The 14040-nt window shown below is 42.7% G+C and overlaps 1 protein-coding gene across 3 annotated transcripts in view; it reads left to right on the forward strand.

Moving 5' to 3' along the window:
• Positions 1-4183: 4183 nt before the first annotated feature.
• The window catches only part of LOC104332680 (solute carrier family 22 member 16), a 52341-nt gene continuing 42484 nt past the window's right edge, over positions 4184-14040 (forward strand). For 2 of the 3 annotated variants that reach the window (XM_075414214.1, XM_075414215.1), the window contains exon 1: positions 4187-4352. In XM_075414214.1, the coding sequence (XP_075270329.1) occupies positions 4303-4352 (50 nt within the window). In that variant the 5' untranslated portion in view covers positions 4187-4302. Of the gene's footprint in view, positions 4353-14040 lie in introns of all 3 variants that reach the window. The other variant, XM_075414217.1, reaches the window with a different exon arrangement.

Genomic DNA, 14040 nt, shown 5'->3' on the forward strand with positions numbered 1-14040 from the left:
CTGAATATAAATCCTCAGTGAGTTCACTGGAGGAGTCTCTTGTGATTATTCCAGAATTCCATCCAGGAGGCAGTGGAAGAAAAAATATAGCCAAAGCCATAGCAAATGACTTTGGCTGCTACAACTGCCACGTGCCTGTCTGGCCTGCTCTTTAAGTGTCAGCAGCGGGGAAGAGAAGATGATATGGAGCATGTTTGTCGCATAGCGGTTGCCAACAAACCACTCTCCCATCAACTTTGCTTGTGGCTCTGGTTCTTTAAGGTTGATGAGAAAATTCGGGGACTGTCATGAGAAAACAGGGAATTGCAGCATTCCTTCCTCGTAGTTCGGGAGAATCCCAAACATTTTCGCACAGCCAGGTGCACATGCTGATCCTCTTTATCAACCTACTTGCTGCACTACTGACCATGTTTTTAAGTCTGTTAAATGTATCGTGATGCACCAGCTATTACAATCTAATTGCAAAACCCCCAAAACTACCAGTAAAACTCATACAAAGACTTCTTTTACTTTCCAGCAGACAAAAGCAACGTCTGCATGACTTCCCTAGTTTTTGTAAAGAGAAGTTTTTTGTAAACTTTTTTCCACACCAGCAATTCAGTGGCTGACAGACATTTATGCAAGTAAGACCCATTTTGAGCTTACTCTCTAGAAGCTTCCATTGTGTTTTCATTGATAAATGCACTTGTCTTGCCGGTTTTCCCTGGAAGTGAACAGGAATTTGTAGCTTCAGAACAGGAGGTGGGAGAAGGTTATGTTCAAGCTATGCTGTGGTTGATTTCAGCAACGGTTTTTTTCACAGACACCGGAGACCTCTCAGGGATGGACTCTACCCGTGTGCTTGACTTGAATGCTGGTGGCAGTAGTGAGATCATCTGCGTTTCTTGCTTGACACAGCTGCAGTTCCTGCACTCTGTGTAACGCTGTTCCTCATCTGTGGGTTACAAGCCTTGTCAAAAGGAGTGGTGAAACAGATGGGCCAGAAATTGGCTCCGTTTAAGAAGGTCATTACCTGTGTCCACGGAAGGGTGTTGGCAGCACTGCCAGTTATCTGCTGTCCTCACCACTTTGGTATTTAGGGTTCAGCTGTAATTTGAAGCTCAGCATGCACATATGAATGTGTGAGAACACGTACAGAAGTTCACATCACAGGCATGTTCCTCATATACCTCATATTTTGGTGACACTGTCATTTGACTTACAAAAGAGGAGGTCAGTAACAGCCCTTCTCAGTAGAAGCCAGATTTTTCCTAGTGGGAATGACAAACTGAAGGAGATTATTCTGTAAGCCATCTCTTCTCCAGTTACAAGTTGTGAAGTTCACTTCTTCCTCAAGGATTGTGCAATACTGAGCGTCTCTGTTGAAAAACAACTTGCTTGTGAGTGCCAGAAATGAGGTTAAACCTGTAACTGAAGTTTTTTGTGATGAACCCTCGCGTATTCCTCTTGAAGGGTTAGAAGACCAACACTTTAAACCCCTGGAATACCCTGCGGTGTTGTCTGTTGTGAACACCCTCAATTTTCCCATCCGATTGGTTTCCAAAGACATTTTAGGAAATGGATTGCAACCTCCCTTCAGTTCCTTATGATAACAAAATCCCTAAAAACCAGAAGTAAGTAGAGCTTGGATGCAGAGGGTCTCATCTTGAGACATTTTAATTGTAGGTATCTTTTGCTGCTTCTTTGGATGTTCCCTGTCTTGTCTGTAGCACAAGAGTTTCGCACACAGCACGATCCTTTGGAAAGAGAGCTGTGTACTGTACATGAACAGTACTATCACTATTTCTAGGTGACTGTGGTGAAAAACACCTCGGCGAGGAGTGATGGTGACTAAAAGCACAGTTATTACTTCATGTAGCATTGGTGTAACAGGATAGGAGGAAGGCAAACCCAAAGGATGTTGTGCATCTTCCGAGGCTTGAAAGAAACAAGGCAGATCTGTGACCACCACATGTTTAATAGAGCAGACGTTGCAGGCATTACATTAATAACCTTTGCAAGTGCAGCGTGTGGGAGCTTGGTATTAATTTTAAGAGGAGAGAATGGAAATTTCCTGCCTTTACTCTGATATGAGCAGTAAAGTCATGATATTTATCAAAGGGGCAAGCATAGAGAGAAATGTGGGCAAGCATGCCTATGAAAGATTCCACAAACAGAAAACTATTTATGGATCTTTTTAGGTTTAAAAAATTGTGCTGAAAATGATATACCTGTTTATTTCCTGCTTGACTTTTACACAAAAAATAGATATTACCTATACCATAATGCTACAGAAAAGTAATGAACGTACTTGTTGTAGGAGGCAAGACACTAAAAACAGGCACATGAGCAGCAATGCAATATTTAGCCGGAATGTTTACTATTCGTTGGTGTTTGTTTTTGCAGATAACTATTTAACTAGTGTGGCTCTTAGGAGAAAGAAATGCTTTGTTGAAGTACCGGTGCTGCGTTCAGGCACATACCGTTTCAAACCTGGAAAACATTCTCCAGAAAAAAAAAAAAAAAGGAAGATTAAATTTAATGCTGATATTTATAAGGTAAAAGCCATGGGATTCAAGATTTCTCACCAAAAGCAAACAAATCTGTCCTTAGACTTGCTAGTTTACATATCCTAAGAAAGCAAGCGCAACAAACTCTAGACGCAGTGTGAAGAATGTCCTTTGCAGATGCCGAGAGACATATGGGGAGCTTTGTCACACGTAGCGACGCCTTCGAAACGGCTGGGCGAGGTGAGGGGCCCAACAACACGCTAGCTGTGAGGCGCAGTCCTCCGCCGAACTTACTGTTCAGATCCCTGCTTGCGTAACGTGAGATTTGCTCATTTTGCCAGTCGGATCAGGAGTCACTCAGCGCCGAGGAGCCTGAGAAACATCTTCCTCTTCCAGCTCAGCGCTGGAACAGATTGTCACCCCAAAGCCCCAGCATCTGCTCGGCGCAGAGGAACAGTTGCGGTGCTTGCTTGGTGCCAGAGCCTCTTAAAGGCACCTTTCCCTGCGAAGCGGCGGAGCCTGGCAGCCCGGGCGGTAGCAGAAGTATTTGGGTCAGGTTTTGGAAAGGGAAGGTTGACTTCCAGTGATTTAGTAAGGGTTTACTTCTCAGCTTTTCCTGTGCTTCCTAAAAAACAGAATATGCGTATGGTAAGATTGAATTGGCTTGGCTTTTTTGTTGGTTTTTTTTTCCCCCTGTGTTTTTCAATAGAGCAGCCCAGAAAGAGCTTGTGCAATCTGCTGGCAATGCGTCTTTAATCACAGAATCATAAAATAATTTGGGTTGGAAGGAGACTTTGCAGGGCACCTGGTCCATTTCCTCACTCAGAGCAGGGACACCTTTGACCTTGGATCTACCCGAGAAGGGAAATCCAGTGTTCTGGGGAGGAAAAACATGAAATATGAGAGCTGCACCTGCAGCAGTTTTTTCTGTATCTCTCCTAATTCTCTGTGCCCAGAGCGACTGGGCTGCCAGAGCGTAGCTATCCCAACAAAACCCATTTCTGAGTTAATTACAAAGGTCTCCTGTTGTAACTCGCTTCGTTAACCCTCAAACAGTTTCAAATTGATTAGCTGGGCCCGCTCTGGGTCAGACTGACAAACAGGTCCAAACGTAATTGAGGCTTCGTTACAAATTGGAGCACTGATGATAGTCAGGCAGATATGGGACATATGACATATTTTACCTTTATTCTAATACTGTTTTACATTATGTGCTAAAACTTTGAAAAAAAACTATGTAACAGCGCGGATTATAAGGCTACTAAAGATGACTCTTATTAACATTCAGATGATGTCCTGGGAAAAACTTGTTTATACCCTCCTTTAATTGAAAACGTCCATGTGACACACACTAGAGCCCGAAATATCAGATTATTAATGACTGTCACAGGAGGATTTAAGCACCTAATCGCCTCCTTTAATTTAATTTTAATTTTGAAGTGGCGGAGGGGGGGGGGGGAAGAGCGCGCTGCCGATGCTGCTCGACGGGCAAACCCGAGACCGGTCCCTCAGAGCGAAGCGTCCGAGGCAGCCGGGCTGCGTGCGGGATCAAAGGGGAAGCGGAGCCCCGGCGCGGCGGTGACGGCCCCCGGAGCCCTCCCAGCGCTGAGGCAGCCCGGGCCCGCCTGCCCCGCCGGGGACCGGCTCCGCGCGGGGAGGCTGCGGGGCGGTGACCGCTGGGGGGCGGCGACCGCTGACCGCCCGCGCGAGCGCCCGCTGAGGGGCCGCGAGGACGGGGCGGGACGGTGCCGCTTCTCCGCTTCTCCGCGCCGGGACAGCGGCACCGGGGCTGCCGGCTTCCTGCCGCCCCGCCATGGCCCCCGGCTCCGAGCGGCTCTTCGACTCCCTGGGACACTTCGGCAGGTACTGGGGCAGCCGCGACCCGGCCCGGAGGGCTGCGGCCCGCTGCTCTGGGACACCCGGGCGGGACGGAGGGACACCCGGGCGGGCGGGGTACCGCAGCGGCCCCCCCCACTCTCCCGTGTGTGTGTGTCGTGGTCACGTCTGCACCCGCTCGCCGCCCCGTTGCGTGGGCTCACGCACCTGTGGGCACCGTGCGCGCTCCTGTGCGCTGTGCGCGCAGACGCCGTCACGCAGGGCTTGGGTACGAGATAGGCAGCGTGGTTTTCTTGGGATCGGGCTTGGATATGGAGTGTACGTGCGTGTGTTTGTTGTCTGTGTGACCAACGGTGCGGTGCGCCGTGGCGGGTTTTCTGCGGCGTGGCTCGCGGCTGCGGCGTGTGCGCTGCCTGGGCGTGCGGGATGGGACACACAGGCGCGCGCGTGTGCGCTGCTGTGGCTGCGGATGCAGGGCTGGTGTGTCAGGCTGGCTGTGGCAGGCGACGGAGAGACGCTCGGCAAGGAAATGAAGCCGTAGAGGATGTGAGTCGTAGGGCGACGAGGCGCTTATGCCCGCAGTGGGTTCTGTCGCGTACTTTCCCAACGCAGCGATCGGCGTGGGTTTTCCAGGTACACGCTCCTCGGAGCGGGTGGCTGGAATAGACCCACGTGTCACACCACAAGTTTAAGCTGTCGGATTGCACTGTCGCCCTTTCCCGCTCGGTCAGCAGTGGGCTAGCCTAACCCCTGGTGTCGATCTCCTCTCTGTCGGGGGCAAGCAGGAGCGGCATTGTGAACAAAGCCTGGGAGCTCCTTTGGACGGTAGAAGCGCGTACCTGCGCTCTGCAGCAGAGCAGGCTCTCAGTATCGTGCAGCAGTAGGGGTGGGTATCCATAGCCTCTCTAGATGGTTAGGATGGAAAGACTTTTTCTTTGCTTAACTGGGATCTATCCTTTAGTACATGTTTGGCGAAGTTGTGACTTACATGCATATCTGTCTGAACAATATCTCATTCATTATCAGTTCTAGGTCAGCAACAAAACTACCTTGTTTGTGTGAACTAGGATAGAAATTCTAGCAATCGGTTTATTTTGCTGTTGCTTTTGCTCCTCTGTCTTACGTGCTCTTTGTGGAAAGCAGGCACTTGATACTGAATACTGAAATAGCATGAAAGTGGTTATTCCCTAACTACTAAAGTAGTTCTCCTACTTGAGAATATTTAACCATACTTCAGATAAAGTTTCCACAACTACTTCTTGCAGTTAAAGGGAGTACAATTCTACAGTGATAACCTCACATCTAGCCGCCAGATTATTTGAGGCACGCTTAATAGGGTTGCTTTAGGTTTAGGACCTTTGAGACTAACCGCAGACCACCAAAATTTTCATAGTCATGTCAGACTCATGGCTGTGCAAGGTTTCAAAGACCACATGCTAACAGTAAGTATTGTGGTAGCTTATGGTGGAAGCACCTATTTTAAAAATGTTGTAAAAAACTCTTTTCAATCCCTTGATACGGCTAGATAAATGATGATAATTCATATAAAAAATTGCTCTTAACTGTAGCTATGAATTTAGTCCTGATTAGTTTGTATTTATGCATCATCGTGACACTGACAGATAATCAATCATTTCTTCCATTCAAGCAATTCTTATAAGGCCCGTGTAACCTATGCAGTACATATAGATTCTGTAGATTTGCCACAGTCAGATTCTGAGCAATCCAAACATGACTGTTAGTATTTTGAGACTGTTTTGATTTTCTTAAACTCTGACAGAGGCAGTAAAGAATGGCCAGCTGTTTATGTGTATATAAATATACACATGGAGAGAGTATGCATGCATGCATTATATATATGTGATATATATTATGCATATATATCTATATAAAAATTATTCATATGCATATAATAGATAAACCCTTCACTTTTGTTAAGGCTGTGAGTTTTGCAGAATTGACATTCACATGGATGCTGACAATATTTTTCTTTTCATGTGGACTCTCCTTCAGAAATCTCAGTGATGCTGTAATTCTTACTGCGGTCTTGAGACAGGCATGAGCACCCATAAAAATGTAACGGCTTCCGTTTCCATTGCGGTTGAAGGAAGACTTTATGCCTGTTTTTGAATTTGGGCATAGGTAGCATCTGTGGCCTGTAAATTCAAGAAAGTTCTTTTAAACATCGTTCTAAAGTCTGCCTCTGGAGCACGAGATCACTGCTTGGTATTGCAGAGATTAATAAAAAAACCCCATCCTGTCTACCTCAAAGGACCTTGTCTCCAAAGTGTTGCCAGGTACAGCGGTGATGTCTGCTGTGTGGCCTGCAGCAGGCATGCATCTGCTGCGCCTGCCGGGCTCTGGTGGGGAGGCATGCCCTAGGGCCTGGCTGGCTGGTTCGTTCTGCCCGCTCGTCTCGTTCCCAGGTAAACGAAAGGGCTTTTAATATCTTTAGCGACTTTTATCTACCAGCGGGACACAGCTTACTTACCTGGTTGCTAGTGAGAAACAGGCTGTGTACTTTGGAGCTCTGATCTACACCATGACAGAGTGCTGAGTGGAGACATGGTCTAATCAGGAATAGCTGTCTAGAGAGAAATCCAGTAAGGTACCTCTTGTCGTAAGTGTGGATGAGAGTGAGGATTTGATTTCCCAGCTGGAACGTCTGGTAGCTGTGAGATGCAGTTTACACGATATGTAGAGTTTTCCCTGTGATTTACAGTTTTCAAATCTTGGCTTATACTTTATCTCAAAGCAGGTGGTGAAAATTGTCAGGGAAAGAGGGGAAGATTGGATGTCATTGACACTATTTCCAGGTTTTGTAATGAAGTATTTCCAGAATCTTTTAAAAGGTTATCTTTTAAAATATTCTGTCTCCTACAAAGCTGAGTAAGTTATCCAGATTTTCAAATGTTCATTTTATAAATAATGTATTTTACTAGCAGTTAGACTATTTAACAAATTGACAATAACTGGTCTTTATATTTACTGAAACGTTTGTGTATTTATTGAGTTTTTAACATTTTTATGTTGTTGCCTTACGTGAACTTGTTGCCTGGTCAGTGGAGTTGCTACAATTTGGACTTTGGAAGCAACCAGTACAAGGATTAGCAACGGCTGCTAGTAGGAGGAGGGAAGCAGGACAGACTGCCTTTTGGACAGGATGCTCACCTGTTGCAGCCAAACATGGAGTTTTGTAGAGTTTACCACACTTATCAACAGTTTCAACATTTTCTGTTAATTTCATTGGAACTTTTCTAGTGTTCGTAAATAGATCAGAGACTGTTCTTAGCCAGTAAAGAAACTGGCCTGACTTTTGTAGAGATTCTCTCAATGGATTTATACAATGCAGACCCTGCTGGTCAGTGTCATAGTAGCAATATCTGAACACTCAGTGCTAATACCATTTCTCTTCTCCCTACTTTGTAGGGTTCTTGGTTCTCTTCTAAATTCCTACACCACACCATCTACCTTCTTTTCACGTCTCAGAACTCTTCTAGGCTCCTATTTTCATGCTGATGCCCTTATCCTCTCTCTTGTTTCATAGCTCACAGCTCTTGTTGCGATCACATTACGTCTTCTGCAAATTGTCCTGTGTACATGATACTTCCAGCAATTCTTGGGTTTGTATCAAATAACAGAGAGTCCCAAGTATCTCAAAGAACATGCTCGCCATTTCTTTTCACAAAAAGAAAATAAGAATACTTTCAAACAATGATTTTTGAAACTCAAATATTTTACAGATGTCTTGAAAGGTTCTTCATCAAAAAAAATACACTTATAAGTGGAGAAGTGTACTTGCTAGACATGCAAAGAAATTGATTTTCCTTTTCCAAGTTAGTATGGAGAAACAGGCAATCATATGCAGTATTTGAACAGATGATTAGCTTTAACTTAGAAAATGGAAACATTACAAGCTTTTTCTGAGACACTGATACATTTAGTGTTTAGTACATCCTGCACAAAATTAATAGTTGTAAACAACATAATCTGAATTTCTGTTTAAGCTTTGAGTCATTTCCTGAAGTTGAACAAAATACTGTGATCTAGAGATTGTTTTCCAAAAAATCTTCCCCCCCCCCCTCCCCCCATATACTGGCTACTTTTATACAGTGGAAAAGTTTATAGCAACGTATCTGTCATTCAGATTTCAAAATGTATCAGTGGACAGCTGTTTGTGTTTACTGGAATGTGCCAGACAGAAGAATGTCAAATCTAAGTCCTCCTTTGGCTCCTAGTCAGGGGTGGTAGTTGACAGAAATGCTTGATAAATGTTCTTCAGCTTTATAACCATGGTATATGGTAAGATCTGAATCAGCCTGTGCTCATCTCAGATGTTTGTAGGATAAAACAAGTGGACTTGGCTGCACTTCATTTTTTTCCCTTCTTTTACTTGGGGGGTGTGCGTCTGGATGTTTTGCAAAGAGTACTTGATCCCGTTGGTTGAATAGCATCATAATAGCCTTGGCGAACTGAGACAAGCCATGTGTTTTCACAGAGCAGACTCTAGCAGCTTAAACAAAGATCTTGTTATCTGTGCCTGACTAGGCAGAAGTAGAAATACTCTCAAGGCTCACAACCAAAGTTGGATACTGGCAAGTGCTCCTGGGTAATGGTGGCAACGCCCTTACAGTGTCATCTGCAAGAGATCCTAACAGTATTTGCTGGGATCCAGGTCATACTGGAGGCAGTTTTGTCTGTGTAGACAAAACTGTACTGTATCAGAATGTGCTGGCAACCTCTTCCTGCCTGTTTCTGGACTGAAAAAGTAGATTATAGTAACAGAAGTAGATTACAACAACAGGAAAATAACTAAATAAAACTGGGATGAAAAGGTACTTGTCTATAGTACTGTCCATTACTTCTCTAAGGCTGCAAACTGCAATACAAGCAACCACTCAGACTTTTAGCTAGTAAATCAGTTATGATGCATAAACCAGCTGCTGATATTTAGACTGGACCTCTGAAATGTTGGCAACCCCCAGGGTGGTTTCTAGACCAAGTTGTAGCATAGACATATTTATGGCAGCATAAGGTAATTATCACACACATCAAGGAGCTGATGATCCACTGTTTCATCCCAAAATATTATGGTATGAATGAAAGGTAAATATAGAAGGCATTCACAGTGTGTTCCCAGTAAACCAATGCCTGGGTCTGGGGTATCACTCCTATAAAAGCTCTCAATAACTTCTTCATAATAATCATGATTTTCAGCGGTAGTAAGATATGTCAAAGTTTGAAGGAAATATTTTATAAAAGGCACCAGAAGCCTTCAGCACACGCTATGGAAATTTCTGTTGTACCATGTTGCTATAGACAAGAAGAATGGAACTGAGATACGTACACAGGTGACATTTTATCTGAGGTAGGTTGAGGCATGAAGCTATAACAGCTGAGCAAGAACAGGAGACTCTCAACTTCACAGAAATACAGAAAAAAATAGTAAGACAGAGAAAATATCAACTGAGGTAGCTATGTCTCGGTTGCAAGGCCAAGATGGGAAAAAGTGTGTTGACAAACTATACCAGACAGAGATTTACAAGTACTAATAATGATAGCTGATCTGTCAGATTGTCCATGTGACATACTCGGAGGGAAATCTCAGCTGTATTTGAAAAATACGGAAATTGCCTAGAGAGCTGATGTATACCTTAATATCATACATTGACAACCAAACTATAATGTTCACCTCAGACCAGATGTTCTCTGAAAATCACATGCAATGAAAATGTGGTTTGAGGAATCTAGAAGCACCATCCATTGAATCACAGACTATACCCTTTCCTCAAGAAAATGTTTTCATTAAGAGGTGAAGTTGGGTTTCCTCTTCCTATTATTTGGAGGCATTACTATTAGATAGCAGCATGAGAGGTGCAGCCCTAGCAGCGGTATTGAGGCAGGAATAGAGGCCAAGGCCTGGAAAATAGACAGAAAATGTCCATAAGGCAGCAGGAAGTAGAAAACAAGAGCCAAAAAGTTGCTTCAAGAAACTGGGTATAATTTACTGCTCTATAAAGAGCAGTCAGCACCACGCTTTGGACGGAGCTCAGTGTGATTTAAATCTGTTGTATATATGATGGCCTGGACTTTTCCAGGCATGTTGCAACTTCCTTCTCCTCTCTGAGTAGTGAAGGAGATTTGGAAGGATCTAGGTTCCTACCTGATCAATCTGTAGAAGTCTACGCTAGCTGTGTGGGGAAATTAGTTGTCCAAATCAAGGTGCTAGTGAGCTCATCTCACTAACTTACAGGCCTGTAGTGTGAACTGTAGACATCTGCCTTAGTCACCTTGTCATGGGCGAGAATTAGACCCTTCAAGGGCATGATACGTCTGTCTCATTGTCATTGGGTGGTTTAGGACAAGATGAGTGGTGCACCTAGATTAGTCTGTGCTTCCTCGTTGAGTGAAAAGAGGATCTAGAGAAGTAGTATAGATGTGTATGGATTGCATACTGCATACAGTATATTGTATCCAAGTGTACAGTATACATTCTTTAGTTTCAACCTAAAGGAACTAATTAAGGCTTAAGTAGAAGGTTGGGATGTGGGAAATGCTTCTGGCAGGACACTTTCTGTGTCACAGCATTAACTAGCATCTTACTCTCAAGACAACACAAAGCAGATATCAAGATCCTTGCATTGTTCTGCTGTCTGTCAGACATCAGAAAAATTGTCATGTATGCAGCAATACTACTGTTACAGTGCTTGCTACGTTATTGGCTTTCCATCAGCAATCCTTACTGTCAGTTCCTTGAATACAGGTAATTCCAGGAAAAATTGATTTAGACCAACTATTGAACCGAGAGCATTAAGATCAGAGAACTAAGAGAACAAGCCTGTTCTGAAAACACAGAAATCCCAAAGGTATGGCAGGTGAGGGAATAAAGCCTGCAACTGACGTTCTGGGAAGGAAAATGGAAGATTAATGCAGTCATTTAGAACTTATGAAGTAGGAAAAAATGCATTTTTTAGCCTTTTAGTTGCAGGCATAGATTTGTGTCCTTGATGAAAAATTAGAAAATATTACTAATAATATTAATTTAGCCCTTGTTCTAAAAATAAATATTATCGTATCTATGATGTAATATTTCATTTGGTGGATGTCTGTTCAGTGCTAGAGAGAAAGTCACATACAAAGGGTGAAGAATAAGCAATAAAGGATAAGCAGTATCAAAAGCACTCTCTGACGCAAAGCCACTGGATATATGGTGATATTATACTGATGAGACCACGTATCATTTAAATAACTTATATTCATGGCTCATATTCCAGAACAAATTATTTGTTGGAATTTTTTTCTGCATCTTTGGAACTGGTTTAGGTCAGCAGAACTGTGAAATAGCATAAACTTCTTGCAGCTCCACCCTTCTGAGAGAAATGATTCATATTAGTCCCGGGGATCAGAGCAACTGAGACCTCAGCTCATTTACACTTACATTTTAGGCACTTTGGAGAACTGTCATCCTTTGTACATCAGTGTAGCTGAGCTCAGTTCTGTCTTACTTATCCATTGAGAATAGAGGGGTCAGTTGGTGCAAAAATAGATTTATGCAGAAGGATCCTGAAAGGTCTGAGCAGAATCCAGCTTCTTTATTGAATTCTTGTGGAGAATGGGACTCGTATATTGCTTGTAAATATTTATGTAAGATTAGAAAACAGATCATTTCAATTCCGCATCATTCAGTTGTAGGAGCTACCACGAGAGAAAGACTCAAGGAAGGAACCTGACATTACTGTGGAAGTATAAGCTGGTAAAAGAACATTACAGAATATATTTAATAAGAGGTCAAAGTGCATTCTTAGCCTTGAAAAAAGTCAAATCTGTAATTCGCATTTCTTTGTTTTAAATTTAAATTGCTTCCAATTTTAACAGTTTAAAGAGAAAGGTAGTGGAATCATCTTCCTTGAATGACAGGAAATGAAAAGGTTGCCTGCTTTCCATTAAGAAATCAAGAACAATATAGAATAACTCAGTCTGTTGGTCATAGAAGAGATAAATGACCAATAAAACTAATGAAAATATCTTTTCTTTGGAAAGATCAATAATGCTGTTAAGATTTTGACTTGTCTTCTTTAGAGAGGTTGTAGAAAAGCTCTTTGTCTAATTAAAATTAAAGGCAGTATGTCAAATATCCAAGATCTATTATTTCACCTTTCAGCATTTCATACTATATTATATGCTCCACAATGTGTAAATCTCTCAGAGGAAAAAAAACCCAAATATTTTTCTTGTCCTATGAGGACACAGGCTAGCCAAACCAGTGTCCAGCACTGAAACTGAAACTGGACAGAAGTTCATGACCAGGCTGCTAATGAAACCAAAACAAACTGAAAAGCCCTGCAGTGAGAATTAATCATTTAATAAGGTCTTATTATGGGCCAGATTCACATGACCATTCGGGGAGAAGGAGTTGAGGACTTCTAGGCAAAGACTGGGCTACACGTTTGCAGTGAAAGACAGCTTGGAGGGAAGGTGAGCTACGAACCTGCAAAAGAAGTTTAAAGTCCTCTTGCACTCAGAAACCTTATTTATGTGGGTTTAGAGGTAACCTGGCTTGCCCTGGAGAAGATGATAGCCTGTCGGGGATATTGTCCTAGCCAAGCAGGCACATGGGTGGGACAGACTGGCTGACCTTGCAGGAGCCTGAGAACAGCACTTGCAAGAGCTGGTGAACTGTTGGTGCATCATCAGTGTAGATTCCTGAAAAGAGAGGAGGAAGGGAGCTATGCCTTACTCCTTTTTGGTGTCCTAGCTGAGCTTTAACAAAGTCTGTAGAAGATACAAGCTACTCTGTTACACAAAGAGAAAAAAGGTGCTGGTGTGGAGGCTGTTTTCCTTTTGAATGTAGAACATAGCTGCTAAATATGGATGCACTTAAACTTAGCAAAGCTGCTAAATATGGATATACATAAACAACTCATTCATAAGCAAAACCAAGTTTAATAGAAGACAATACTTTGACCACACCAGATTGTGCATTAAATCGAATCCCTTTCTTCAAGCTGTAGAGCTGTAGAAATACAGATGTAGAATTCCATAAAGGTAGAATTGCAACTTGCTGTGTTGTCTTTGGCAGGAAAGAATCTCTGGCTGAAACTGAGTAGCATTTCCTAAAGCCATGCCTTGATTTATATGTTGATTTTGTCTCAAATTTTAGAAGACACAGTATTATCTGACACTTAATTCCCCAAATGTAACATCTTATTAATGATTCTTTTTTTAGTGAAATTTTCCTAAAAAGCAAATGAGACAATGGTGTCTGCTTCAGCTTTTCAGCTTTGCTCTTGATGAAGAGCCACTGTGATGGAAGTCAGAATTAACAAAAGAATGTTGTGCGAGTTGCAAATGGAGCCAGGGAGAGTAAAATGACCCGTTATCCAGGTAATATGATGCTTTATGCCCACAGAAATAGATCAAATCATCTTAATCATATTCTAGGCTGCAAAATTAGTGCTATGGGCAAAATTATTGATTATATTAAGGAAGAAAGAAACAGTGGAGCAACCCAAAATTCCATTACATTTTTGTCAAATATTGACTGAAATGATTTAAACATTATTTTATCCACAGAGTTAATAGTTCTTCTTATTTCTAACTGAAAACTCAGCAGATACTAGTATGTGCAGGAATGGTTACAAACATATGATAGGAAACTGATGTCCAGTATAATTAAATGAATTACATGGATTTCTTACTTGTTTTAACTTTTACC

Source organism: Opisthocomus hoazin, chromosome 2 (genome assembly GCF_030867145.1).
Source record: "Opisthocomus hoazin isolate bOpiHoa1 chromosome 2, bOpiHoa1.hap1, whole genome shotgun sequence".
NCBI classification, from domain to species: Eukaryota; Metazoa; Chordata; class Aves; order Opisthocomiformes; family Opisthocomidae; genus Opisthocomus; species Opisthocomus hoazin.